The 23515-nt window shown below is 38.0% G+C and overlaps 1 protein-coding gene across 1 annotated transcript; it reads left to right on the top strand.

The window, feature by feature from the left end:
• Positions 1-901: 901 nt before the first annotated feature.
• Positions 902-22696, top strand: LOC139733525 (ATP-dependent DNA helicase Q1-like). Its single transcript, XM_071644335.1, has 14 exons — positions 902-985; positions 1404-1577; positions 2372-2538; positions 3597-3782; positions 5576-5755; positions 6460-6765; positions 7309-7475; positions 8719-8800; positions 9603-9751; positions 10142-10259; positions 10581-10719; positions 11418-11515; positions 20448-20588; positions 21323-22696. Exons 3-14 carry the CDS (start codon positions 2532-2534, stop codon positions 22684-22686), a joined length of 2937 nt encoding a protein of 978 aa, XP_071500436.1. The 5' UTR covers positions 902-985; positions 1404-1577; positions 2372-2531; the 3' UTR covers positions 22687-22696.
• Positions 22697-23515: the final 819 nt, after the last annotated feature.

Genomic DNA, 23515 nt, shown 5'->3' with positions numbered 1-23515 from the left:
TATCATCTTACAGTCGACCGTTGTACTTTGTACAGTGGATAAGACTTTAATCTTTAATGTCAACGTTCACTACCAGGTACTTAAATACTTTCCGGCCGCGATCACATTTAAAAAAAAAATCATAATTAGTATTATTGTTATTATTATTTTTTTTTACATTTCATGATTTCTTGCTAAATGCCAATAAGTTATTCTGTTTTCGTTTCTTGTTTTCCTATTTCTGTGTGTTAAAGATTTTAGATCGGAGCCGGCGAAACTTGCAACCGAATTAGATTGAGCTTGATTTTAATTTTCTGTCCAGAAAATTAACGCGCAATAAAAAAAAAATAGCAAAGTAAAGCAAAACAACAAGACAAGACAAAACAAAACAAAACAAACAAAACAAAATACTGGTTTATGACAAAGGCTGTAACGGAAATCGAAATAAAAGAAGTAAAACAAACACAAGCAACAACATGTGGTGAGCAAACATAGCAATATGCGGCCGTAAAGATAGCAGCTCGGAGAAAAAGGGAAAAAACAATCTTTGCTAACTTTAGGATTCGGCTGGAAAAATAACGATTATTGTGTATAAAGAATGATACAGTAAATTCCCTACAAATATACGAAGGATATTCAACTGCGGTTGCTTTTAGGCTACAGACAAGATGATAATGTTCACATGTGAATATTAGTTGTGTTTTTCTGACACTGTTCATCGAAGGTAGACACAATCAACAACAACAACGAAAATCAAAGTGCATCGCAGGATGAGTGTTTTGCACACGAACGGGATTTAGGAGCACGACCGACGCAATACACATTCCCAACGTCCATTAGACGTACAGATGTATACGCACACCATGACGCACACACACGTACACGCGCGCAGCCGTCATTAGCATTTTACACACGAAATTTTCATTCATTGAGATTTTGCTTCAGACAGAGGGAGGCAGATGTAGACAATATTTCCGTAAACTTCGTGATACTTCATTTAAACTAGGTACGTAAGCTGGAAGCGGTGCCTTCTGTCACTAAGATAAGAGATTATTTGAATTAATTGTAATTTGTACGCTCATTAAACTCTTTCGTTTCGGGAAAGCAGAGCTCATGTCAATTCTTTCGAGAGCATTGTGTAGTCCCATACAGTCACTATCGTGTCATTGACAATTTAATAAAGTCTCCACAGTAGGCATACTGACGTACTGTTTACAGCCACATACAGTGACAATGTAGGGCCTACTATAGTACATTGTGCGTGCCAGGCAGTGTGGTAGTGGAGTAGGGTTGTAATTGTCTACATTGATATTTCCTACTAAAAAGTACATATCAGTGCCAGTGGTTCAGCTTTGTTACAGTACAATCTCATTATCTACAGTATGTCACCAATGGTCACTGGCCACATTTCAATCTTTATTTAGCTTGTGCAGGCATTTGTGTTGCGTTGCATTAAAAACACCTCCCAAGACTTGGTCTTTGTCACTGCCAGCATGAATCACGGTGCTGAAAGATGCTGCCCTCGTTGAGACGTGTAATCAAGATCTACTGTCAGCAGTGCCAAACGTTACTACTGACATATTACAAAGGAGGATCAGGTAAGAGAAATAGGTTCAATACGCTACAACAAGTGCAGCATTGTCTTCCAATTTGAAATTAACCTGAATAATTCTATGGGATGATCAGATTCACATGCCATTTGAATTAACATCTGATTGTTTTGAAAATTATTTGTGAACTTCCCTTTCATTAGTTTTGATATGGTGGAGGAATTTTTGAATATAAATCCCCAAGGATTCCTATTTAGTTTGTTATTCATGTACATGCTGTGATTTTGTAGAATACTATTATGACCTGTGGTTGGTTTTGTATGTTTTACATTGTATGTTGCATCAGTTCACAAAGTATTGATTGTAATTGACAATTGTTTTTGACAATTGTGACAATTTGATATAGTTTCTCACTGAGAGCAGTGATTTCAAAGATGTTGGAGTCATCATATTTGATGCATGTCTGTAGCCTGTAGGTCAGTTGTATCATAAAAAATTCTAGAGAATAAACATTTTGTAATAGAGCCTAAGATATAAAAGATATTTTCCCCACTTAACCATAACTGTAGACGGTTTAGTCTAGAAACGTTCGTATCATAAGTTGACATTACTGTTTCTCACAATTTGTATATTTAACAATACTTAACTTGATTATTCTGATTCAAATTTATACAATGATTGTTTCTATCCCTAACTCACCTTTCAGAACTATTTTTAAGCACTAAAGCTGGGTTTTTGTTTCATCTGCAAAAGGTAAATAATGTCTTTAAACAAAGACCAAAGCAAAAATATGCTTTCACTGTCATGAAATGTGTCTCAAAACAAACTGGTCTTTTGATAAGGTGGTCTTGTCAAGTGTTTTCTGGAGCGGACCAAGGAGAACTTTACTCAAGTTCCAGGGATCTGTCCAAAGTGTGGCTCTAAGTTTGGTCGGGAGACCGTCATCAGGAACAAACCTGCCATTAAGATCGTTGGAGCCAAAGTCTTCTGGAAGTGAACAAAATGGCAGGTCAGTTGAATTTCCTCGTATTTAGGATTGTCACAATCCTGTGAAAACTGCAATGTCAACACACTGCTTCTAAGTAGCTTTACATCAGAGACGACATGTGAACTGGTATGTGACAATTGTGGTGAAACCAACAGAATTGGCTTGCAAGGCTTGACAGATTTAGCTACCAGGCCTCAATGATTTTGGCTTGAATATATGTTTTTTTTTTTCTTTTCAGTTTTCTTTCTTTTAAGTCAAATGTTTCAAATCATTTGGAAAAACAGAAATTAAAGGAATCAAGAAATTCCCCTGCAGACTACATGCGATAAAAGTACCAACCCAATTTATGTTGATCTCAGAGACATATCTGTTTATAGCTGTAGAGAGAATGTTTATGTCTACAATGTACATTAGGAGTGTTCAAACCCTTGTGTCAACACAAGATGTTTCCAGTTGAAACATCAATGCTCATTCATTGTGTTTGCTCTTATACAATTTCAAATTTTATTTTGTTAGTGTATTAGTATGTATTACAAGGCAGTGTCAATTTTACAAATGTACAGTGTTCATATCTTGAGGTCGTAGGTCACTCTGATTCACGCTTACAATCCAAGATCAGCCTGGATTCAGTTCAACCCCACCCCCTTTCTGTCAGGGGTTTGAATGAAACACTCAAGCCCATATCATTCACTTACTAGTAATATTCATTAATTCATTTTCATTTCAAAACAGTGTTCATGTATGTTGCAAATGACAAAATGATTCCACAATTTATGTTTGTTGAAATGACGCATATATAGAAACACATCTTTTTTTTTTCAGATAAAACTAAAAAAAAAAAAAACGTGTAGGAACTGTTGAAAACCAGAATCATTATCATCATCATTGGAGTTCAAGGTTACTGCAATTTTTTTGCTAGTTTACACAGCTATTGTGAAACTGAATTTCAGTACATTTACGCAGGGTTCACCTGAGCTGTTGAATGTTTTCAAGTTAATGTGAGTGAAGGAGCTTGGCAAGTATTTGATAAGAGCATGGGTACATATTGAATAGGTGAGTGCGCCCTCTACTGTTGACAGGGCGTGCAGAGGTGATGCAGGGTTTGGAGGAGGTGACCCAGGAGCTGGAGCACGTAGAGAGACAGATCCAGAGACTCCTGGAGAAACAGCAACGTCTCCTGGAGAGGAAAGCTCAGCTGGAGAGACAGGCCAACAGGCTGCAGGAGCTGGGCTCTCAGGAAGGGGCAACAGGCTGGGACAAGTCAGGTGGGAACACAGAGTAACTAAGAACATGTGGATAAATAATATATGGAGTATATGGAGTATGGAAGATATGGATGAATATATATATATATGTGGAATGTATGAAATATGGAATATACAGTATGTGGAATGTATGGAATATGGAATATGTGGATGAATATATATGGAATACATTCGGGTGCAGGAGCTGCGCTCTCGGGAAGGGGCAACAGGCTGGGACAAGTCAGGTGAGAACACAGAATAACTCAGAACATGTGGATGAATATATATGGAATATGGAATATGGAAAATGGTATATGGAATATATGAGATATGGTATATGGATGAATATGTATGGAATATATGGAATATATGGAATATGGAATGTATGGAATATGGAATATATATGAAATATGGAATACATGGAATATGGAATATACAGATAAATGTATATGGAATAAGTTTCATATTCTAATTCTATATACATAATTATGTTCTATATTATAATGTAAATGAGACATACAATAATGCAAGAATATATCCACTACTAAAACATGCTATGCATGTCATACATATGAAACACACATGTATAGCAAAAATATTTGAATACCAATAGATTTAATGTGACTGTAGATTGCATGCTGCAATTTTGGTATGGTATCTTATATATGTTTTTCCCTACTGGACCTTGATTTCAGTTAATTTTTCATATCTCTAAGACTTAATTACTGTAAAAGTGGTTATTTTTGCATGAGTAATTTTTTGTGCTTGGCTGGGTAAGATGAATTGTTACAAAAAAATCTATTCCATGGAATAGAGACATTCATTAGCAGAACATTCTGGTATGCAAAAATATTCCCATGTTTTTATATCTTTTTTTTTTTTAAATTTCATTTCCCTGGTTTCTGGTTTCACGAAAATGTGCAAAATTTTCCCCTTTGGCTTTTTATGTATGTTTATATATAAATGTAATGAAATGTCATGATTTAGACCATTTCTATGTGTTTTGTCTTTTGGGCAATTCTGCAGTTAGGTGGACATGACATGGATAAAAGAAATGTGCCTCTTTATCTTACTCTTTAATTTAGGTATCAACTAATGCCATGGATGTTCACCAATCACTAAGGTCTTTCAAATTCAGTAGATTTTATTTTTCGTAGGTATTGATTTTGCGAGATCTAAAACCATCATTTAAAATGTACATGTGGGACTGGGGATGCTGAAATTCACTTAAATGCAAATTACAGTGGGTTGCTTTGAATTTTTTCCTCAAATTTTTGCTAAAAGGTAAAAGATGAATACATTTAAATACTCCAGAAGTCATGTGACATTTTGTCAATTACAGAAGTTTGAAATGACCTGCGGAATTACTCCGGACAAATGTAACGTTACTAACCGTAACGTTACTAACCATGCATTTGGGGGTCTAGCTAATAAATCATTGGTCGAACTGCTAAAAATATTTGCGTGAACATTTGTCATGATGCAATAATTGAAATTAATGCAACACTTTGTTTGAAGTAACTTGAAATTTTGCACACTTTTTGTTACAAGACAATGATTTTTTTGTCATGTCCTTTTTTGGTAACGTTACTAACCAGCCCTTTTAGTTGCCATAGCAATTCTAATATTTATTGGATTGTACTCATTCTTTTCTATATCATAGACCTGGGGAGGATGAACATGTTTTAACATGATTTTTACCTGAAATGAATAAATGGTGATTTAGCAGTAAAAATAAATATCTAAATTTCTTTAAATGTAACGTTACTAACCGCGGAATTGCCCTTTTGTGTTTGACAAACTTACCTCCATAGATTTCCCCTGGTCTCCAAAGCTCTTGTCTGTAAGAGACTCTGTGTTTGGGATCAGAATATTCCGTCCCCTCCAAGAGGAGACAATGAATGCCTCTCTCAGCGGGAGGGATGTCATCCTCCTGATGCCTACCGGTGGAGGCAAGAGTCTCTGCTACCAGCTGCCGGCTTTGGTCAGCAAAGGTTTGATAATATGTTTTTAACTCTCTTACTATGACTGTATGCCAACCTTTCAATATGCCTTTTAGGTCCCTGGTTCAGGCTCCAAGTAAGACCAGTAGAGCCAGTATAATTTATCATCGTAAGAGGCAGAGTGTATTGTCCTTCAGATTTTTCAAAATATGTCAGGCACATTGATATTCAAGTCACATCTAATCTAACATTGTGTGGAAGTGAAGTAAAAATCAGGGAAACTATTTGTGCTTCACAGACATTTTTGTGGGCAAAGTGCTGATAGCAACCCTTTATGACTGAGACTTTGAGCATCAGCAAATGGTATCAACATGATATTGATGTGCTCTTGTGAAAAAACAAAAAACCAGCAGATAAGATTTTGTTGTGTTGTCCGGTTGTAGTCAGAAACTGCACCTCAGACAGGGGAAACCGTGGTTCCTATCATTCAGAATCATTGAAAGCTTTGGCAGAGGTAAACGGCCTAGTCACTTGTTTTTGTGTGAGCTCAGTACGCTGTGATAAGTTAATGCCTTGCATTTATCCTGAGACAATGATGGTGGTTGAACTTGTTTTCTGAAATAGTTAAATGTGCAAGTGTTGGTCTCCACTCTCATAGAAATTGTACCAATCTTTGTAGGTTTCACACTAATGGTTTCAATCTTTGTACCAGTACAGGTTTCACACTGGTGCTTTCAATCTTTGTACCGTTGCAGGTTTCACACTGGTGGTTTCTCCCTTGGTCTCCCTCATGGAGGATCAGACGATGGCCCTGGAGGACCTGGGTGTGTCTGCCACCGTGCTCTCCTCCAACACCACTCCAGAGAGCGTCAAGGAGATCCACCGCCAGATGATCGATGGCCGGTCTGGTCTCAAGCTTCTCTATGTCACGCCGGAGAAGATCGCCAAGAGCAAGCGTTTTATGGCCTGTCTGGAGAAGGCCTACAAAGCCAAATTTTTGGCTCGCATCGCTATCGATGAGGTGCACTGCTGCAGTCAGTGGGGTCACGACTTCAGACCTGGTGAGTCTGTGGTACTCTTAACCCGTTGAGGACGAGTCCCGACTATACTCGCGCAGGTGTCTATGGGAAATGCGTGTTGTAGCAAAATCAGTCCATTTCTCAACTGGTTAAAGTGAACCTCTGTTCCTTGATCAAGTTGATTTGAAATGCGTAGAGAAAATCAAGCAAAGGGAGAAAATTATAGAAGTTGAATGTTTCATATTTTTGAAGAAACAGAGTATGGATCACAATGACATTACTGAATGGAAATCAGATAAGGTTTATGATCTCATTCAAGCCATACATCCCTCATTGACCTCCATATGAATAATTAGGTTTCTTTGTTTGAGATGAAATCAAAAGAATACTCATAATGATTGTAAGTTGGATTTTTAGTGGAGTTGTCGTAACTCAGACATGATGAATTTAGGTAGAGAATGATTTGCAATTACTAAATTACACTGTATCTATGAAAAATATGATTTGTGCTAGAGGTATATTCTAGTGTACAGAGCAGTGTGAAGTGAATCTTACTGTCATTTACCATGCTTCATTTTATGACAGACTACAAGATTTTAGGCCTCCTGAAACGCCAATTCCCAGAAGCCCCGATCCTCGGACTGACTGCCACGGCAACCATCGACGTGCTGGAGGATGTGAAGAGCATTCTGGGATTGCAGGGATGCCAGATCTTCCGGGCAGGGTTCAATCGTCCAAATCTCTTCTATGAGGTAATGGGGGATTGTTGTGACACAAAAGCTTAAAGGACAAGTTCACCTTCATAAACATAAGGATTGAGAAAATGCAACAATATTAGTAGAACACATCAGTGAAAGTTTGAGGAAAATTGGACAATCGATGCAAAAGTTATGAATTTTTTAAATTTTTGTGTTGGAACCGCTGGATGAGGAGACTACTACAGCTTGTGAGTCATATGCGTACAACAGTGTAAGAAAATATAAAAGAAAATTCAATATATTTTCACTTTTTTCGCATAATAAAAGAGCAATTGACTTGCCTCTTTCTAAGGGCAGGGGGAATAATATTACCCATAACATGTATCGGTAACGAGTCAGGGGAATGTGTACTTTTTTCAAAAGATGGAATTTTGTTAAATTCTCTTTATATTTTCCTTATATTGTTGTACGCATGTGACATCTAAGTTATTCATACACTGCAGTAGTCTTCTCATCCAGCGGGTACTGCACAAAAACTTCAAAAAATCATAACTTTTGAACGGATTGTCTGATTTTCCTCAAACTTTCAATGATGTGTTCTACTAATATTGCTACATTCTCTCAAACCTTATGTTTATGAAGGTGAACTTGTCCTTTAACTTGCCAACTGAAGCTGGGCCCCATTTCCAAAAAGATGTTAGGATAGCAACTCTTGCTGGAATAGCAACTTCCAATAGCAACAATCAATCAGGAAGCTGGATTCTTGCCATTGCCATGACAATTGCCATACTAAAATTTGACAGAATTGCTATCATATCAACTTTTTATGAAATGGGGCCCTGGAGGCGAGACTGAGGGATTAATGTGGTTTCTGTCTGTCATTGACGGGAATGTTAAAGCTTACTGGTGAGACTGTCTTTTGACAAAACTAAATGTCTATAATTATTTCTCAAATGTGACTAATATTTGGGTTAAGGATGTACTGTGGGGATCTTTCTGATCTGGTATTGTCCAAGGTCAAAGGTGATGCCAAACCGCAACGCTCTGTTGTGACAAACTCTCATACCTTTGACACTAAGGTGTTTGGTAATTCAACCAAGAAATATAATTCACAGCTGATCTCGACATGAATGTACAGTGATTCAGCTTATGTCATGTAGAATGCAGTGGTACTGATTATTTGGAATCTGTTTATTAGTCTGTTGTTAATTTCTTCCTCTCGGTGACTGCTAATGGCAGTAGTACTCCATGTTCTGATCTGAGCTCCATCTTTTTGTTCAATGGCTTCTTTTGACAGGTGCGACCCAAACCGTCCAAGCAAGCTGAGTGCATGGAAGAACTGGTGAAGCTGGTGGATGGAGAGTTCAAAGGTCAATCAGGTATGGAACATAATCATGACTTTTTGCTGTTTTGTTTGTGCATCCAAACAAACTGACCACAGCTTCATAAAGCAAAATGATATTCAGACACAACAGGTTGAAGATGTTAGGAAGTCTTGTCCAAAGTTATATGTGCAATTTTCACAAGGATAGCACAGGTGAATTTAAGAAATTTGACGGTTGCATTTTTCTTTTTTTGTTCGTACTGTCAGACATGAGTCTGAAATTTGTAATTTTTTTCTGTTCATTCCAGTTTATATTCTCCTCCATTTTTTGTAGGTCTGGAGAGTTTTTATGCTGTGTGTGATTTGTTGATGAGAAAATGTCCCATGTTGTGTGGGTGATTTTTCTAAACATTTGAAGTGCATATCATACTGTGAAAGTATATATTTTTGCATGAGTAATATTTAATGCTTGGCCAGGTATAGAACAATTTTGCATGTTTTTACTTCTGCAGAATCAAGGCAGTAAATATAGGAACGTACAACGTATGACAGGCAAAGATATTCCTGTGCTTTTAGTTTTTCACTATTTTCAGGGTTATTGGAAAAATGAGCAAAGAAAACTAGATTCCATCGGGATTTTCTGGTTGGGCGAAATGTGTGAAAATTTCTAAACAGCAAAAAAGTCCACTTTTACAGTATATGGTAGAAAAATGGAGAGCCTTTTCATGTTTGTGTTTGTGTGTGGCTGTGTCTCAGTGATATCAACAATGAGTGAAGATTAAAGTCTGGTGGCACAACATGAAATCATTTCAAAGCACCATGTCCATGAAACTATCACTCTCTCTTTCTCTCTCCAGGGATCATCTACTGTTTCTCCAGGAAAGATGCAGAGTCTGTGGCAGAGGGCCTGAAGCAGCGAGGAATCCGAGCCCATCCCTACCATGCCATGTTGGATGCTCAGTATAAGAGCTCTGTCCACAGACAATGGAAGCAGAACAAGATCCAGGTCAGCTCTCAATCTTTGTGTGATCATATTTTCCTTTTTTGAACCACCAGATATGAATGTAATGATTGGTAGTATTATTCACATTTTTTTTGTTGTTCAGGAGTTGAGTGTTGATTAAGCTTACAGCTCATAATGAAGTTTGGTATACTAACTCTTGCCTGTCACCACCCATTAATTCTTGCTTGATATTCAGTTTGTCTCCTTTTTCGTTTTTCAAGTGACTTTCACAGTGCCATTGCTCCCTATACTTTTTTTTTTCTGTTATTGTTGTTGTCTTTTAGTAATTTTGTGTTATGGGAAACTGATGATGTAGAAGTTTTTCCTGTGATTGTGAGTCCTTGAAGTTGAATTTTTCCATGTTTCATATGCCATTTTGCCATGCCATTGCAGGTTGTTGTTGCTACCGTGGCGTTTGGGATGGGGATCGACAAACCAGACGTGAGATTCGTCATTCATCACTCCATCAGCAAGTCCATGGAGAATTACTACCAGGAGAGTGGCAGGGCAGGTCAGTACCTCCTAGCATCTCTTATCTTTTAATGGTCACTCCCTTACTGTCTCTCCCCTTTAATTCTCCAAGGCTATCCTTCTTCTTTTCTCCATATGTGTAGATCAAGTACTATGCTCTCTTTCCCATTGGATCACTTAAAGCTAATCTTCTTATCTCTCCTTTTCTCTCCCCTAGTTTGTTTTAACTTCTCGTAACCCAATTATGTTTGTATCGTGTTCATCTCCCTCCCTTACCCCCTGCCCTCATTTTTGTCAGACAAAAAATCTGACAAAACACTTGATGTCTGATGTCTCTCTTGATGTAACCTCTCCCGCTCAGGTCGAGATGACCGGCCAGCAAAGTGCATCGTGTTCTACGGCCTGGCGGACCTCTTCCGTCAGAGCACCATGGTAGTGACGGAGCAGACTGGGCAGGAGAAGCTCTATAACATGATGGCTTACTGTGTCAGCCCAGCCACGTGAGTAGCGCCCTCTAGGTTACAACTTTATAGCACAATCCGAATTCTTGATTAGAGAAACAAGTGAATGAGCAAGCTGCTGTATCACAAAGTAAAGACCGACAAAATACAACTTAGCATAGTAAAAAAATCCCAAAACATTAAAAATCTAGGAGACTCAGAAATCAAAACAAAATGGAGCTAAAGGTAGATGCAGATCATTTTTACCATTGCACTATGATGCAAACTGGTTTTCCCTTTGACAACATTGTAAAAAGCTATTGGATGTGATACTTGGAGCTTTTTTTTCTTTTTTTTTAACCAGCTTCATTCTTTAGAACACCCATCAACATTAAAACACAAGTTTAATAGATCATAGAATTCAAAACTGCTATAACAAACAACAAACAAAACATGCAATTGCTGTAAAACGAGGAATGTTCACATGCATTTTAATTTCATGAATTTCATGAGAACCAAGATTCGCGAAATTAAAAAGCACAACGAAAGTTCTTGTCTACACTATATGCATTTAGTGTTAGAGGCAACTCGCAAAAATATCATGCCGCGAAAAAGGCCGTTGGCTCTTATTCGCGAAAATTTAGTTACGCGAATTTATCCTGTTCTACAGTAATATAAATCATCAGTTTTTATGTCAGTCTGCTGAACCTCATCCCTGGATGACATTAAAGTGATGCGGTCTGATTTACCAACAACAGGTGTCGTAGGAGACTGATTGGAAGACACTTTGGGGAGAGATGGAAGAATGCATCACAGTGCAACAACATGTGTGATGTCTGTCGCTCAGGGGTCCAAGGTAACATCATCCCAGGCAATAATTTCTTATGTAGTTATCCCAGGCAATAGTTTGTTATGTAGTTATCCCAGGCAATAGTTTGTTATGTAGATATCCCAGGCAATAGTATACAAATAATGACTGCTTTGAGGGGCACAGTTAAAATTATGGGCCCAAGGTGATGTGAAAACCGTAACTATGCCCGAAGCGAAGCTGAGGGCATGGTTACGGTTTTCACATCACCGAGGGCCTACATAATTTTAACTGTACCCCGAATATCAAGCAGTCATTATTTGTTTTATATACCAAAAATATAGATTCCGAAATATAGATACCGAAAATATAGATTCTAGTCTCTTTTACAGCACTCGTAATCAATGCTGATCGACAGCGCAGCGGTTGTATCATTGATGCGTACAGTGATGTGTACAGTGTACGTTATGTTACGTGTACTACGGGGTTGCGATTGTCTCCAAACCAGTCCGCTAGTCTCTTTTACAGCACGCTGATTGAATGCGCGGCGGTCGTATCATTGGTGCGCACAATGAGCGATCTACGTGTACGGGGTCGCGACTGTCTCTAAAACCTATTTACTAACTGTGCCCGGGCCCCGGTCACAGTAACTCAAAAATAGGGCACAGTTATTTTCATGACTCCCCTTTTAACCAATCAGATGAGAGGATTCTAGAAATGAGGTATATAATTTGTTATGTAGTAATCCCAGGCAATAGTTTGTTAAGTACATTGTAGTAATCCCAGGCAATAGTTTTTTGTGTACTTATCCCAGGCAATAGTTTGTTATGTAGTCATCCCAGACAATAGTTTGTTATGTAGTTATCCAAGGCAATAGTTTGTTATGTAGTCTCCCTAGGCAATAGTTTGTTATATAGTTTTTCCAGGCAATAGTTTGTTATGTAGTCTCCCCAGGCAATAGTTTGTTATGTAGTTTTTCCAGGCAATAGTTTTTTTATGTAGGTATCCCAGGCAATAGTTTGTTGTGTATTACTGATGATATTATAAGAGCGAGAGAAAAGAAGGCAATGCATGGTTGAATTTAAAAGAGCAACCTCAGTAACAAAGGAGTATGTCATGAACAAAAGATTAAAATGCATTTTTTTTTTTTTGGCTTCCCAGTATATGCTATTACAATTCTTGTGAAACTACTGTTGCTGAGCAAATTCAGTTGAAATGGGGCCATAGAAAAAAAGGAAAAAAAAAAGATAGGTAGGTATATGTATAGATTAATAAATTAAAGGGGACCTCCGGATGATTTTCAGACTTTTACATTTGAACAACTATAAATTAGTCAAACTGAGTACAGAGTTTCAGAATTTATAGTGATTGGGATATTTAAAGTAATGAGAATGTTCTCAAAATTTATAATGAATTGCAATGAACAAGGATGATGACATGACAGCCTCACCATAAGAATGCCTGAGTTCGGGCTCAAGTAAGCAGAACAAAAGAAGAGGGTATGCATGGATTTTTCACAGGTGAACTTGTTGAGCAAGCGGTATTGTAATGGAATTACACTGCTACATTTCTGAAATATATGAGGCTCTGATGTCATCATCTTTGTTCAGTGTAATTTGTTTAAGATTTTCAATTTATTGGTTTCTCTGCTCAAGGACCACAATAAATTCCACGGATCTATACATGGAGCTGTTGATTTATGTACTACATGATGTGAAATTATGAAAATCGTCCGGAATGCCCTTTTAAGGAAGAGGAAGTGAGAGTGAGAGAGATGCATATATCTATGCATATAAATCTCTATTCCTTTGTGTGTATTGTCAATATAAAGAAATATATTTGTTATGTTACATGTGTAGCAAAAAAAACTGCTGAAAACTGCTTATCCAATAGTGGCGAGCCAATGGAGTAAAATGGAGTCAAAAGGGGCCTGAGCTTTCGATCCTAGCAGAATCTTTGTCAGAGGCAAAATGACAAACAGGCAGGGAAAGCAATCACATGTAATAGTCTGGTAGGAGAAAGGGGTTCCCATGCACCCCAAACATATATTTTTTTAATCTACTTCATCTAGACCAGTTTTGTGCATAGATTTCAAAAATGCAATGTTAACAGGTCAAAGCGTGTCCCATAGTGGTCAAAAATCCGTTTCCATGGTAACGCATGGTGAAAATGTCAGTATCTCATAAAAATACATGTAACCTTTGATAAAATTGTTCAATTATCATGGCTGTGGTATCAAATTAAAGAAAATTAAATTATCTATATGATGATACCAATTATGTAGGGGGTTATACCAATCTTCATATTAGTTTCGAGGCCAGAATTCAATTTTTTCACATTTTTTAGCAAAAATGCATTTTTACCATAATACTAATCTATCTCTAAATCATACCAAAACAAACTCAATTTGTTTGAATATTCTTCAAAATTATACCAAATATGTATGTAATAAAATGTGAAAAATTCGTAGATATTGCTCAAATAACAAGAAAGTTACGGCCATCCAAAGTTGACACTGACACCTGTCAAGAATTGGTCAAGAATTTCCAGATGGATGATGACGCGCGCCCTCTATTGTGGAGAAATAAGCAAGCTTGCTTGTGATAGGACAAAAGTTTTGGTGACAAGCTTTATTGTTTGGATCAGACCGGGATCAGTCAAAGAAATCTGCCATAAATCAAACCTCTGACCCTTGTATCTGATTGCATTTTGTGTCATATTATTGTTTTTAAAACCATTCTGCAACATACATTTATTTTTGCCTGAAAGCAAAGTACCAAAAAAACTTCATCTATTGAAGCTTTTCCACTAAAGTTTATGTTCAGTGAACTTCAGTTTCACATGTTTAAAAAATGTGTTAGGATTTTCATAGGTATGAAATGAAATCAGAACTTGTTGATGTGCTGTGTTGAATTGAGTTGAATTTACTAATATTTAAAGAGAACATCTATGAATAGATTGTTATTTGTATAGTTACTTTGCTGAGTGTGAAAGTAACAGATTACAAGATTAGTTTGATGGAATGATACTGTCTGTAACATAATACTAGTTTTGGTGTAGACCTTAGTTCTGTAGACTCCACATAATTTTGTATTCATTACAATAGATCTGTAATGTTAGAGTCTAGTTCTATTTAATTAATTGATGGTGAAAACTAAAAGTAAACAGAAGCACCCAAATTTTATCAAAATTTGCAATATTTCATGAGGTATATTTTCATGCCTCTGCACTGAAGGTGGCGGATAGGGGGGGGGGGTGGGATTGGGGCACATCCAACAAGATTGGCATTTACTGTACATCCTCTCACTAAATAGATATTTTGAAGCAGTGCTTCTCCTATCATTTCCACGACATTTATTGATATAAAAGTGTGTAGCTGTATTGCTGGAACTACTTCTAAAACCATGCACGAAAGAACGTCGGTATTAATTTTGCGTTCATAGTATCCGTGTGATGTAATTACGGGGCTTGAGCGACGGTGTTTATTTTGGACACTTCCCAGGGGATCGCTTTTGAATGTTGACCCTTTTAACAATATAGTTAATGTAGAGCATTTTTACTTTTTGTGATATTGCATTTCATACAAACAAAAGGGCAATCGCTGTACAACCGTAACGACAATGTGAAGGCATGATAAATTGAAACATATTTGTGCTAAATGCTGGTGCATGTTTCCTATATTGCCCTGGGGGTTGGATGGTTTTGAACAAATCCCACTCGGTTGCCTTTGAATGTGCACCCCTTTTGACTATGGTGATTGTAAAGCAGTGTCTCTATACCATTTAAAATCATGAAAAGTAAAGTGTCTTTATTTACCACTCGGCAACGACTTTACATTCATGTACAAGTGAGTTTACTGTGGCATATAATGTATGTTTTTTTAATCTGTTTTGGGACCACGACGGTCAGGGCAGGGGTGATCTGGGCATTTCCCAAGGGCTTGACAAAATAGATATTGTAAAGCAACGTCTCCTATATCACCTTAATTGCATTTTACGAAAGCGTATGTGCTACACAGGTGGAAGAGCTTTTCAGAGGCATGTATATAATCATGGAACATTTTTCGCGGTTGTACAGTGTATACTGCATGTTTTTCATTGCCTTTGGCTTTAGGATTAGTTTGAGCACCTCCCACAAGGTGGTCTCTGCAAGTGAACCCTTTGGACTGCATAGATATTATGGATCAATGTTATTATTTTATCTTTACCTCGGCAGTTTTTATGGAAAAAAAGTGTCTTGATAATTATGGCAGGAATCCAATTCAATAGAATTCAATTCAATTTCAATTAGATTTTTCGACAAGAACAGATAGACATCACTTTCTTTGTAACAGAAAATGAGGTGCGTAAAATTATGTCGAATGAGAAGAATGTACAATGATTATAGCACCATACGATGATTATACATAATCACAAAACTCAAGTGATAGTCCTAAAACTCAAGGAACGACCTTTTTTTGAGACATGCACTTTTGGAATGACTGTATATACTATGATTGCGTTGATATTTGCGTTACAAAGGTCATGTATAGAGGCAATTAATGTGTGCACTTCCCATATAGTAGGCTCCCTTCGAATGATAACCACTTTAACTATGTCAGTGTAAGTAAAAATTACAGAGCAATACATCGTCTGTTGACTCCATTGAATTTCATTAAATAAAAGTTTCTGGGCTAGAGGACCAGAAGGACTGTCTACAGGCATGTATCCATAGAACATATTCATGTATTGGCGCTGGTACATGATTATTGCATGTCTTAGGCTGTCTTTGGGTGGGGTAATTTTGGGCACCCTCCACATGGTTGTCTTCGTATGTGAACCATTTTCACCTGAAATGAAATGAATAGGACGTTATGCACAGAGGTTTTTTTTTTTCCGCTTCAAACAGCTGCATTCACGTGTGTATATGTTTTGTACCGGGCCGTGAGGGTATAGGGATAAATTCGGGTACCTCTCTGCATGTGAGCCACTTTGACTGTGCACCACTTTTTAAAGATGTACACATTGTAGAAAAATGTCTCCGCTGTCAATGCCAATTGTATTTCATGGAAATAACAAAGTCTTTGCGAGACGGCGAAACGACTTTAGAATTAAATCTTGTACGCTTAGAACAACGGAAATCGTGTTGGTTGATGCATGTTTTGTAAATTAATGGTCGTGGGATAATATGCTCGACTGGGGTAACTTTGGGTACTACACACAGGGTTTCCTTTGACTGTGCCATCTTCAATATCTCAAAACCCTCAAGGATGCAAGAGCTTAATCATCAAGATTCGAACAAACCACCCTCCAAATAGAGTTCATTCATTACAAAAATACCGTAGACAGATTATAGATGTTGACACTTGTTTAATTTCGTACTTTGATTCTACGTAATAATAATGGATAAGCTATCATTATCTGTCTGATAACAAACTCTAATCTTAATAATAATAATTCGTGCTAGTTTACTAATGCTGTAAAGTTTGTTTTTGGTGAAGAGAAACTGAAATATCATATTTGAACACTCTTGATATGCTCATATCGGGCACTTTAATGCATCAGAATATTCCGTTGGCTCGGAACCCTTTGCATATTATGCAAATAAGGCCCAGACTATGTACATGGTGAAATGTTTGCATCGCACTAGTGACATTGTAAACATAAGTTTCAACACTTTCGGTATTTCAATCTGAAAACTAGAAACCTAGTTTTCATGGAAACACTGTATTTTTATCATAATGGGAGCTAATTTGCATATTATGGAAATTTAGCCACTTTACCCCACTGGATTTCTTGGGACTTTTAGTATGGTGTTTAGGAGCCCATAACAAGTATAGCACTGCAGTGGAATTCCTACTGTTGCAATTAGTGTTGGGTGAAACCCTATTTTGACTGGACTAATGTGATCTATGACAAAATGTGTATCCGGTGTCTGTTAACAGTGCTTCATTTCTTTCAGAAATACAGCATTTGTTGTAGTAGTCCATCGAGTATAATGAGCTTGCTCTGGTATCGTACAGAAGTTCATGCAGGACCCGTTTCACCAACATTGATTTCAGTGAGATCAGTGCCACTTAGTGTTTTCAGTTTCACTTAGCAAGTCCTCGTGACTGAAACATACCAATCAGAAAAGTGAGATAGCGAGACTGAAACCAGTGAAGTGAAACTGAAACCAATGAAAAGTTTGTTGAAACACCCAACAGGACTGCAAGAAAGGAAAAGGCATGAACTAACCATTTTTATTGGGATTGGGGGCAGAGGTAGAGGAGGGTCTCATTTTATGAGAAATTGAATTAATCTATGTTCTGTGCCTAATTGACTTGAACGAAATGTCAGCTTGTGCCAAATGCAAAACAAAAAACAAAAAATCCAGCTACTGGGATGGAATATATAATATAATACACCACTAATAATGAAAATTGTGATTTCTGGACAGCTGTGTTATAATGGCTACAGGCAAGTTTGAGTGTAACCATGGTAGCTATGGTCTCTAGCAGGTTAGGTCTCAACTCCAGTCAATTAAATAGCTATGAATTTGCATACATATGTAAATTTAAAATGGTGTTTAACGTTGAGAAGGTGTTGCATTTTTTTGTTTGAGAAAAACATTGTTTTTAGCATAAAGTTTCCGTAGAAATGACCTAATTTGGGCTCAGATTTTTTGAAAAAGAGGTCACAAATGTGCCCAATTTTGTTTGAAGAAAGGCAGGAAATAAGGAGTACATACACTAGAAACTTATCTCACGATTAAAGGGACTGTACAGTACTGGTTGAGGTAGGGATTCATGTTTTGAACATTCCTAAGTGAGGTAATGAAAAGCCTCTTATGAAATATAAAAGAGCATGGAATTTTAAGAAGGATTCAACGTTTATTTGATAAAAATTGGTTTTCAAATGGCTGAGATATCCACACAAAAAAAGTGCTAATAATAAAAGGCGACATGCCACAACTTTATTAGGATCTCTTTGTTTCACCTTGTCTTTGGATATCTCAGCCATTTCAAAACCGATTTTCATCTAATAAACTTTTGATACCCCTGTGATAGAACTTCATGCTCTTTGACATCTTATAGAATGGTTTCTGAATATCTCGCAAAACGTTAAAAGCTAAATCTTCACCTCGACCAGAACTGTACACACCCATTAATGTCAGTTGTATAATGAACACTTGAGGTATCCTAAAATTCCCATTCATTTATCTGGTTTGTGGGGTGGCCATGTTGATGATGTCATTTCGGCATGTTCTGAAGCAGAACTTCTGGGTAAATTTTACTGGTAAGTTTGTTAAGACATACATGTATACTTTCAAATACAAAATTTGTTTGTTATACGATAGTTGCCAGTTGACCCCAAAATTCAGCCTCAATTCCCTGGCGTATAGACTTACAGTTGAAATCAACTACTAGTATAATAATCAATTTTAAACAGGGCCCCGGTATTACGAAATTGTATTGTTCGATTCAAGCCATTAGCATGCCCTCGATAGAAAACGTGCACCGTATACCCGAATAGTATACTAGTACTGTACTGTACTTATATGTGAACCGATTATTTTTTTCTACTCGCCCCCCCCCCCCCCCCCCCCCCCCAGCAGCGCGCTGCAAAAACTACTACCCTGACCTCAAAATTGATATGAAGATTAGTATAAATTCTGTGTGATGATTGGTATATCATTCAAAGAATTTACTATGCTTCGTTTAAATTCAACATTTAAATCATGATAAGTGAACAACTGTATCAAATATTACATTTTAAGGAGATTCTGACATTTCCATCATGCGTTGCCTTGGTAACAGTTTTTGTTTTTTTTTTGCCACCATGGGACACACTTTGACCTGTTAATGCATTTTTTTTAAATTCTACCCACAAAACTGGTCTAGATGACCCACTTTATCACATCCAACTTCATTCTCATGCTTTTGGAACCAAATTATGATGACTGAAATGTTTAAATGAGATTATTCAACAATAGAGGGCGTACATCACACTCCCACATGCACATTCTTGACATGCTTGAATGTCAACTTTGGATGGCCGTAACTTTCTTATTATTTGAGCAATATCTATGAAATTTTTACATTGTATTGCATACATATTTAGTATAATTTTGAAGAATATTCAAACAAATTGAATATGTTTTGGTATGATTTAGAGATAGATAAGTTTTATGGTAAAATTGCATTTTTGCTAAAAAATGTGAAAAAAATTGTATTCTGGCCTCAAAATTAAGATGAAGGTTGGTATAACCCCCTACACAATTGGTATCATCATATAGATTATTTAATTTTCTTTAATTTGATACCACAGCCATGATAATTGAACAATTTTATCAAAGGTTACATGTATTTTTATGAGATACTGACATTTTCACCATGCGTTACCATGGAAACGGATTTTTGACCACTATGGGACACGCTTTGACCTGTTAACATTGCATTTTTGAAATCTACGCACAAAACTGGTCTAGATGAAGTAGATTAAAAAAAATATATGTTTGGGTGCATGGGAACCCCCCTTTCCGACTGCACTATAAGGACTACACATAACAAGAACAATCAGGGACAGGCTAAGGACGCAGAACAAAGAAACAAAAGGAAACAGTAGGAGGTCATGGGCAAGGAGCCCAATAGGTAAAGGGAGGGGATTAGAGCAGGAGGGCGGACAGACAAAAGGCAGAGGAGAGTTAGTAATGATCCTGAGGACCATGGGAGCTACCATTGAGGGAAAAGGATGAATAGGGAGGCAACATCAAACGAGAAAAGCAACAACAGAGGGATAAAGAAAGGAAAAGAGTGAAATAGCAACAGCATGGGGAAGGGGGGGGGGGGCTGACCAAATAGCGATCCCTAATAAGGTGTACTGAGAAGAGGCAACAAAGTGAAAGTGAGAGTCAACCAACAAACGCAAGTAATGAAACTCTGTAATAAGGGGAGTTGTCTGTATCTTTAACTTTCTCATACTGTCTGTCTGTGTATCCTTCTTTCTGTCTACACCTTCAGCTGCTGAGAAGGACATCACATTGCATGTGCAGAGAATCTGCAAGATTCTGGATCAGAGGGCCAGGGAGGAGACACGCATCACTGCCCTGAAGCTGCTGGATGAACTTATGAGCAAGAAGGGCGTAGCTCCACTAGACAAAGGTAAGAAGAGCGTAGCTCCACTAGACAAAGGTATGAAGAGCTGGAGTTTTTGGCTGGAAGCATCACTAGCTGCAGCTTAAGATAATGAACTGTTAGAATGAAGGGTCAAACTGAAGTCATTATGACTGACTTCCTCTCTGTCTTCCATTCAATTCACATTTATAGATTTTATTGAAATTGGCAAATATTAAGAAGTTATTATTTCAATTTTTTTTTTTTTTTGGGGGGGGGTGTACTTTTTATGTCTTAGTTCTCTGAGGAAGTATTTGATGGGAGTGATTTAATTTCCTAAAGGTTTGTACTTAGTGAATTTTGTTTTTCTTAATTTCAAAATGGAGGCTTGTGACTGCAGGAGTTGAATGCCTTAATGAAAAAGAAAACTAATATTTAATCTGTGTATTTTATATTTCAGATTAGCTTTGTAATGCATGGACACTTGTAGTCAGGAGCTCTGACATTCTTTCAATGCGATTTGCTTTGATCTACAAACTCACACTGAGAAAGTCACCAAAATGTTACCTTTGCAAAATAACATGCCATACCATACTCTTTTTCCACATGTCGTTTTCAAGATTTGCCAGAGATTGGAGTGGCTTTTTGAAAGGGGGGATTTCAGTGTGTACTGTAGATGCCTTACATATGTATATGACTGTGTTAGATATGACACTGAAGAATTCAAACCTCAAGTATCTGCATTGGCAGTGATAAAGCATTATGTAATTTGCTTTCTACAGATGTCGCCAAGACGATGAAGATCAGTGACTATGAGCACATAATCGCTCACCTCCTCCTTGAGGGGTACCTCAAGGAAGATTTCCACTTCACGCCGTACAACACCATCAGCTACGTCGTCCCGGGATCCAAAGCCAGACTTGTCAGTTCAAACCCACCGAGGACTGTCACCATCGCGGTTGAAGGGGACAGAAGTCAAGCATCAAAGGTCAAAGGTCAATTAGAAATTGATCGGGGTAAGGTCAGAGAAGTGCCGCAGACAGAGAGAGCCGGTTCATCTGGGACTAGGGCGGAGAAGGTTGGAGATAGGGAGAGAGAGGAGAGGAAACCAGGGAAGAGTGAAGAGGGTGCTAGCAGGAAGCAGTCTCACGCTAGTCATTGTGGGAAGGCAAAGAAGAGGAAACTCGATGAACCTGTGGTCATCGACCTCTGCAGTGATGAGGGGAGCGATGACGACAGTGACTTCGTTGCCAGCAAACTGTCCAAGCAGGGTCAACCTTCTACCAAGACATCATTTACAAGTCAGAAGCATGAGAGAAGTGGTGTAGTCAATGCAGATAGCAGTGCCGCAGGAAAGACAATAGGTGGGACTGATTTGAGGAAAAAGAGTTCCATGGGAAAAGATTCAGAACAGGTGCAAACATTGTCAAATCCAAGGAAAGGAGAAACATCAACTGACAGTGCAATTCAAACAAAGCATTCAGAAAGAGCAGACGTGCATGTAAAAGACTTCAAGGTAAGGGAACCCGCCCCCTTAGCTTCCAGACTGTCGGAGGGATTCCAAGTCTCATGTCAAACCTCATCACAAAGTCTTGCCAAGCCCACTCCCAAGATTATAGATGCCATCCCCAAAAGCATCTCAAAACAAGTACAGTCTCCCAGTAAACCCAGCACACATGATTTCAGTCAGCCGAGCAGCAGGGACGAAAGTAAAATGCCGAAAACTTGCAAGGTGACGAGTGAATCCGTAACCCCATCCAGCAGTATATCTCCAGTTTTTGAATCGCCACCATGCAGGAGAAAGGCAAGCTTTACGCCGCCCTGCGCGACATCACCGGGATCCGACTACGATCTCGACCTTCGCACGGTCTACACGGAGCAACTCATGAGCCTCGGCAGCGATGGCGAAAGTTTCAACCGAGAGAACAGCAGCTTCACGATGTCGACGTCCTTCTCGGGAAGCGAAGATGGCATGAGCAGCGGGCGGAGGGATACAGAGAGTGGCGCCCTCTCTGGCAGAAAGAGGAAAGGTGCCATGCGGCGAGTAGACAGCATGGATGAAGACATGGCTAGTGCTCAAGATGAGTATGAAGTCTTAGAGAGAGTGTATATGAAACAGATGGAACATCTCAACGAGTCGCTTTGATTTGGGGTCTCACATAGTATCTCCACAACTCAGGCTTAGTGACAGCAAAACTCATCTACTGTAAAACGAGGAATATTCGCATGCATTTTAATTTCGTGAATTTCGCGAGAGCCGAGATTCGTGAAATTGAAATGCACGGGAAAGTTCTTGTACACTATATGCATTGAATGTTAGTTGCAACTCACAAAGATTTCATGCCACGAAAAAGGCTGTCAGCTGCATTACGCGACAATTTTATGCCGCAAAAATTTCATGTTTTACAGTATATGTCAAACAGGTCATTGTTTGAGGAGATTCCACACTGTATGTAGCAGTCAATGTCTCCTTTCTGCAAAATATTTGATGGTACATACTTGTACATTAGTCTTAGCAAAATGGGGTACCACTTCATAGGATACTTCTATGAGCTCATAGGATTTGAGTAAATTATTTCCATGAATGTCATAGTATTTTGCATCCCTCATCAAGTACTCTGGTTTAGTAGTAGTGAAATCTACCCTCACAGACCCAAGATGCAGATTTGTGGAGAGTATATTATAAGGCAATCATTGTTACGACAGACTACAGATAAATATGTACTACTTGAATAATATTGTGCTTTTAATCATACAAGGTATGTAGGGCATTTTTTTTTTTGCCTTTCTGATAATATGATAATGTGATAAATCTAATTTGCATATGTATTCAATGAAATAAGTGACCATAATTCTATTACGGCATGCTATGTAACATTTGATTACAAATAGGATAAAAGCAACCAGAAGTGTGGAGATACCATGCAATGGGTAGGCTGGCCTAACTCAGAAATACAATGTCTCGGTGAATCTCC

Source organism: Diadema antillarum, unplaced genomic scaffold (assembly GCF_040938485.1).
Source record: "Diadema antillarum isolate AM-2024a unplaced genomic scaffold, OU_Dant_1.0 seq00000481_RagTag, whole genome shotgun sequence".
Taxonomy (NCBI): domain Eukaryota; kingdom Metazoa; phylum Echinodermata; class Echinoidea; order Diadematoida; family Diadematidae; genus Diadema; species Diadema antillarum.
This window is presented reverse-complemented; position numbering and strand designations above follow the sequence as displayed.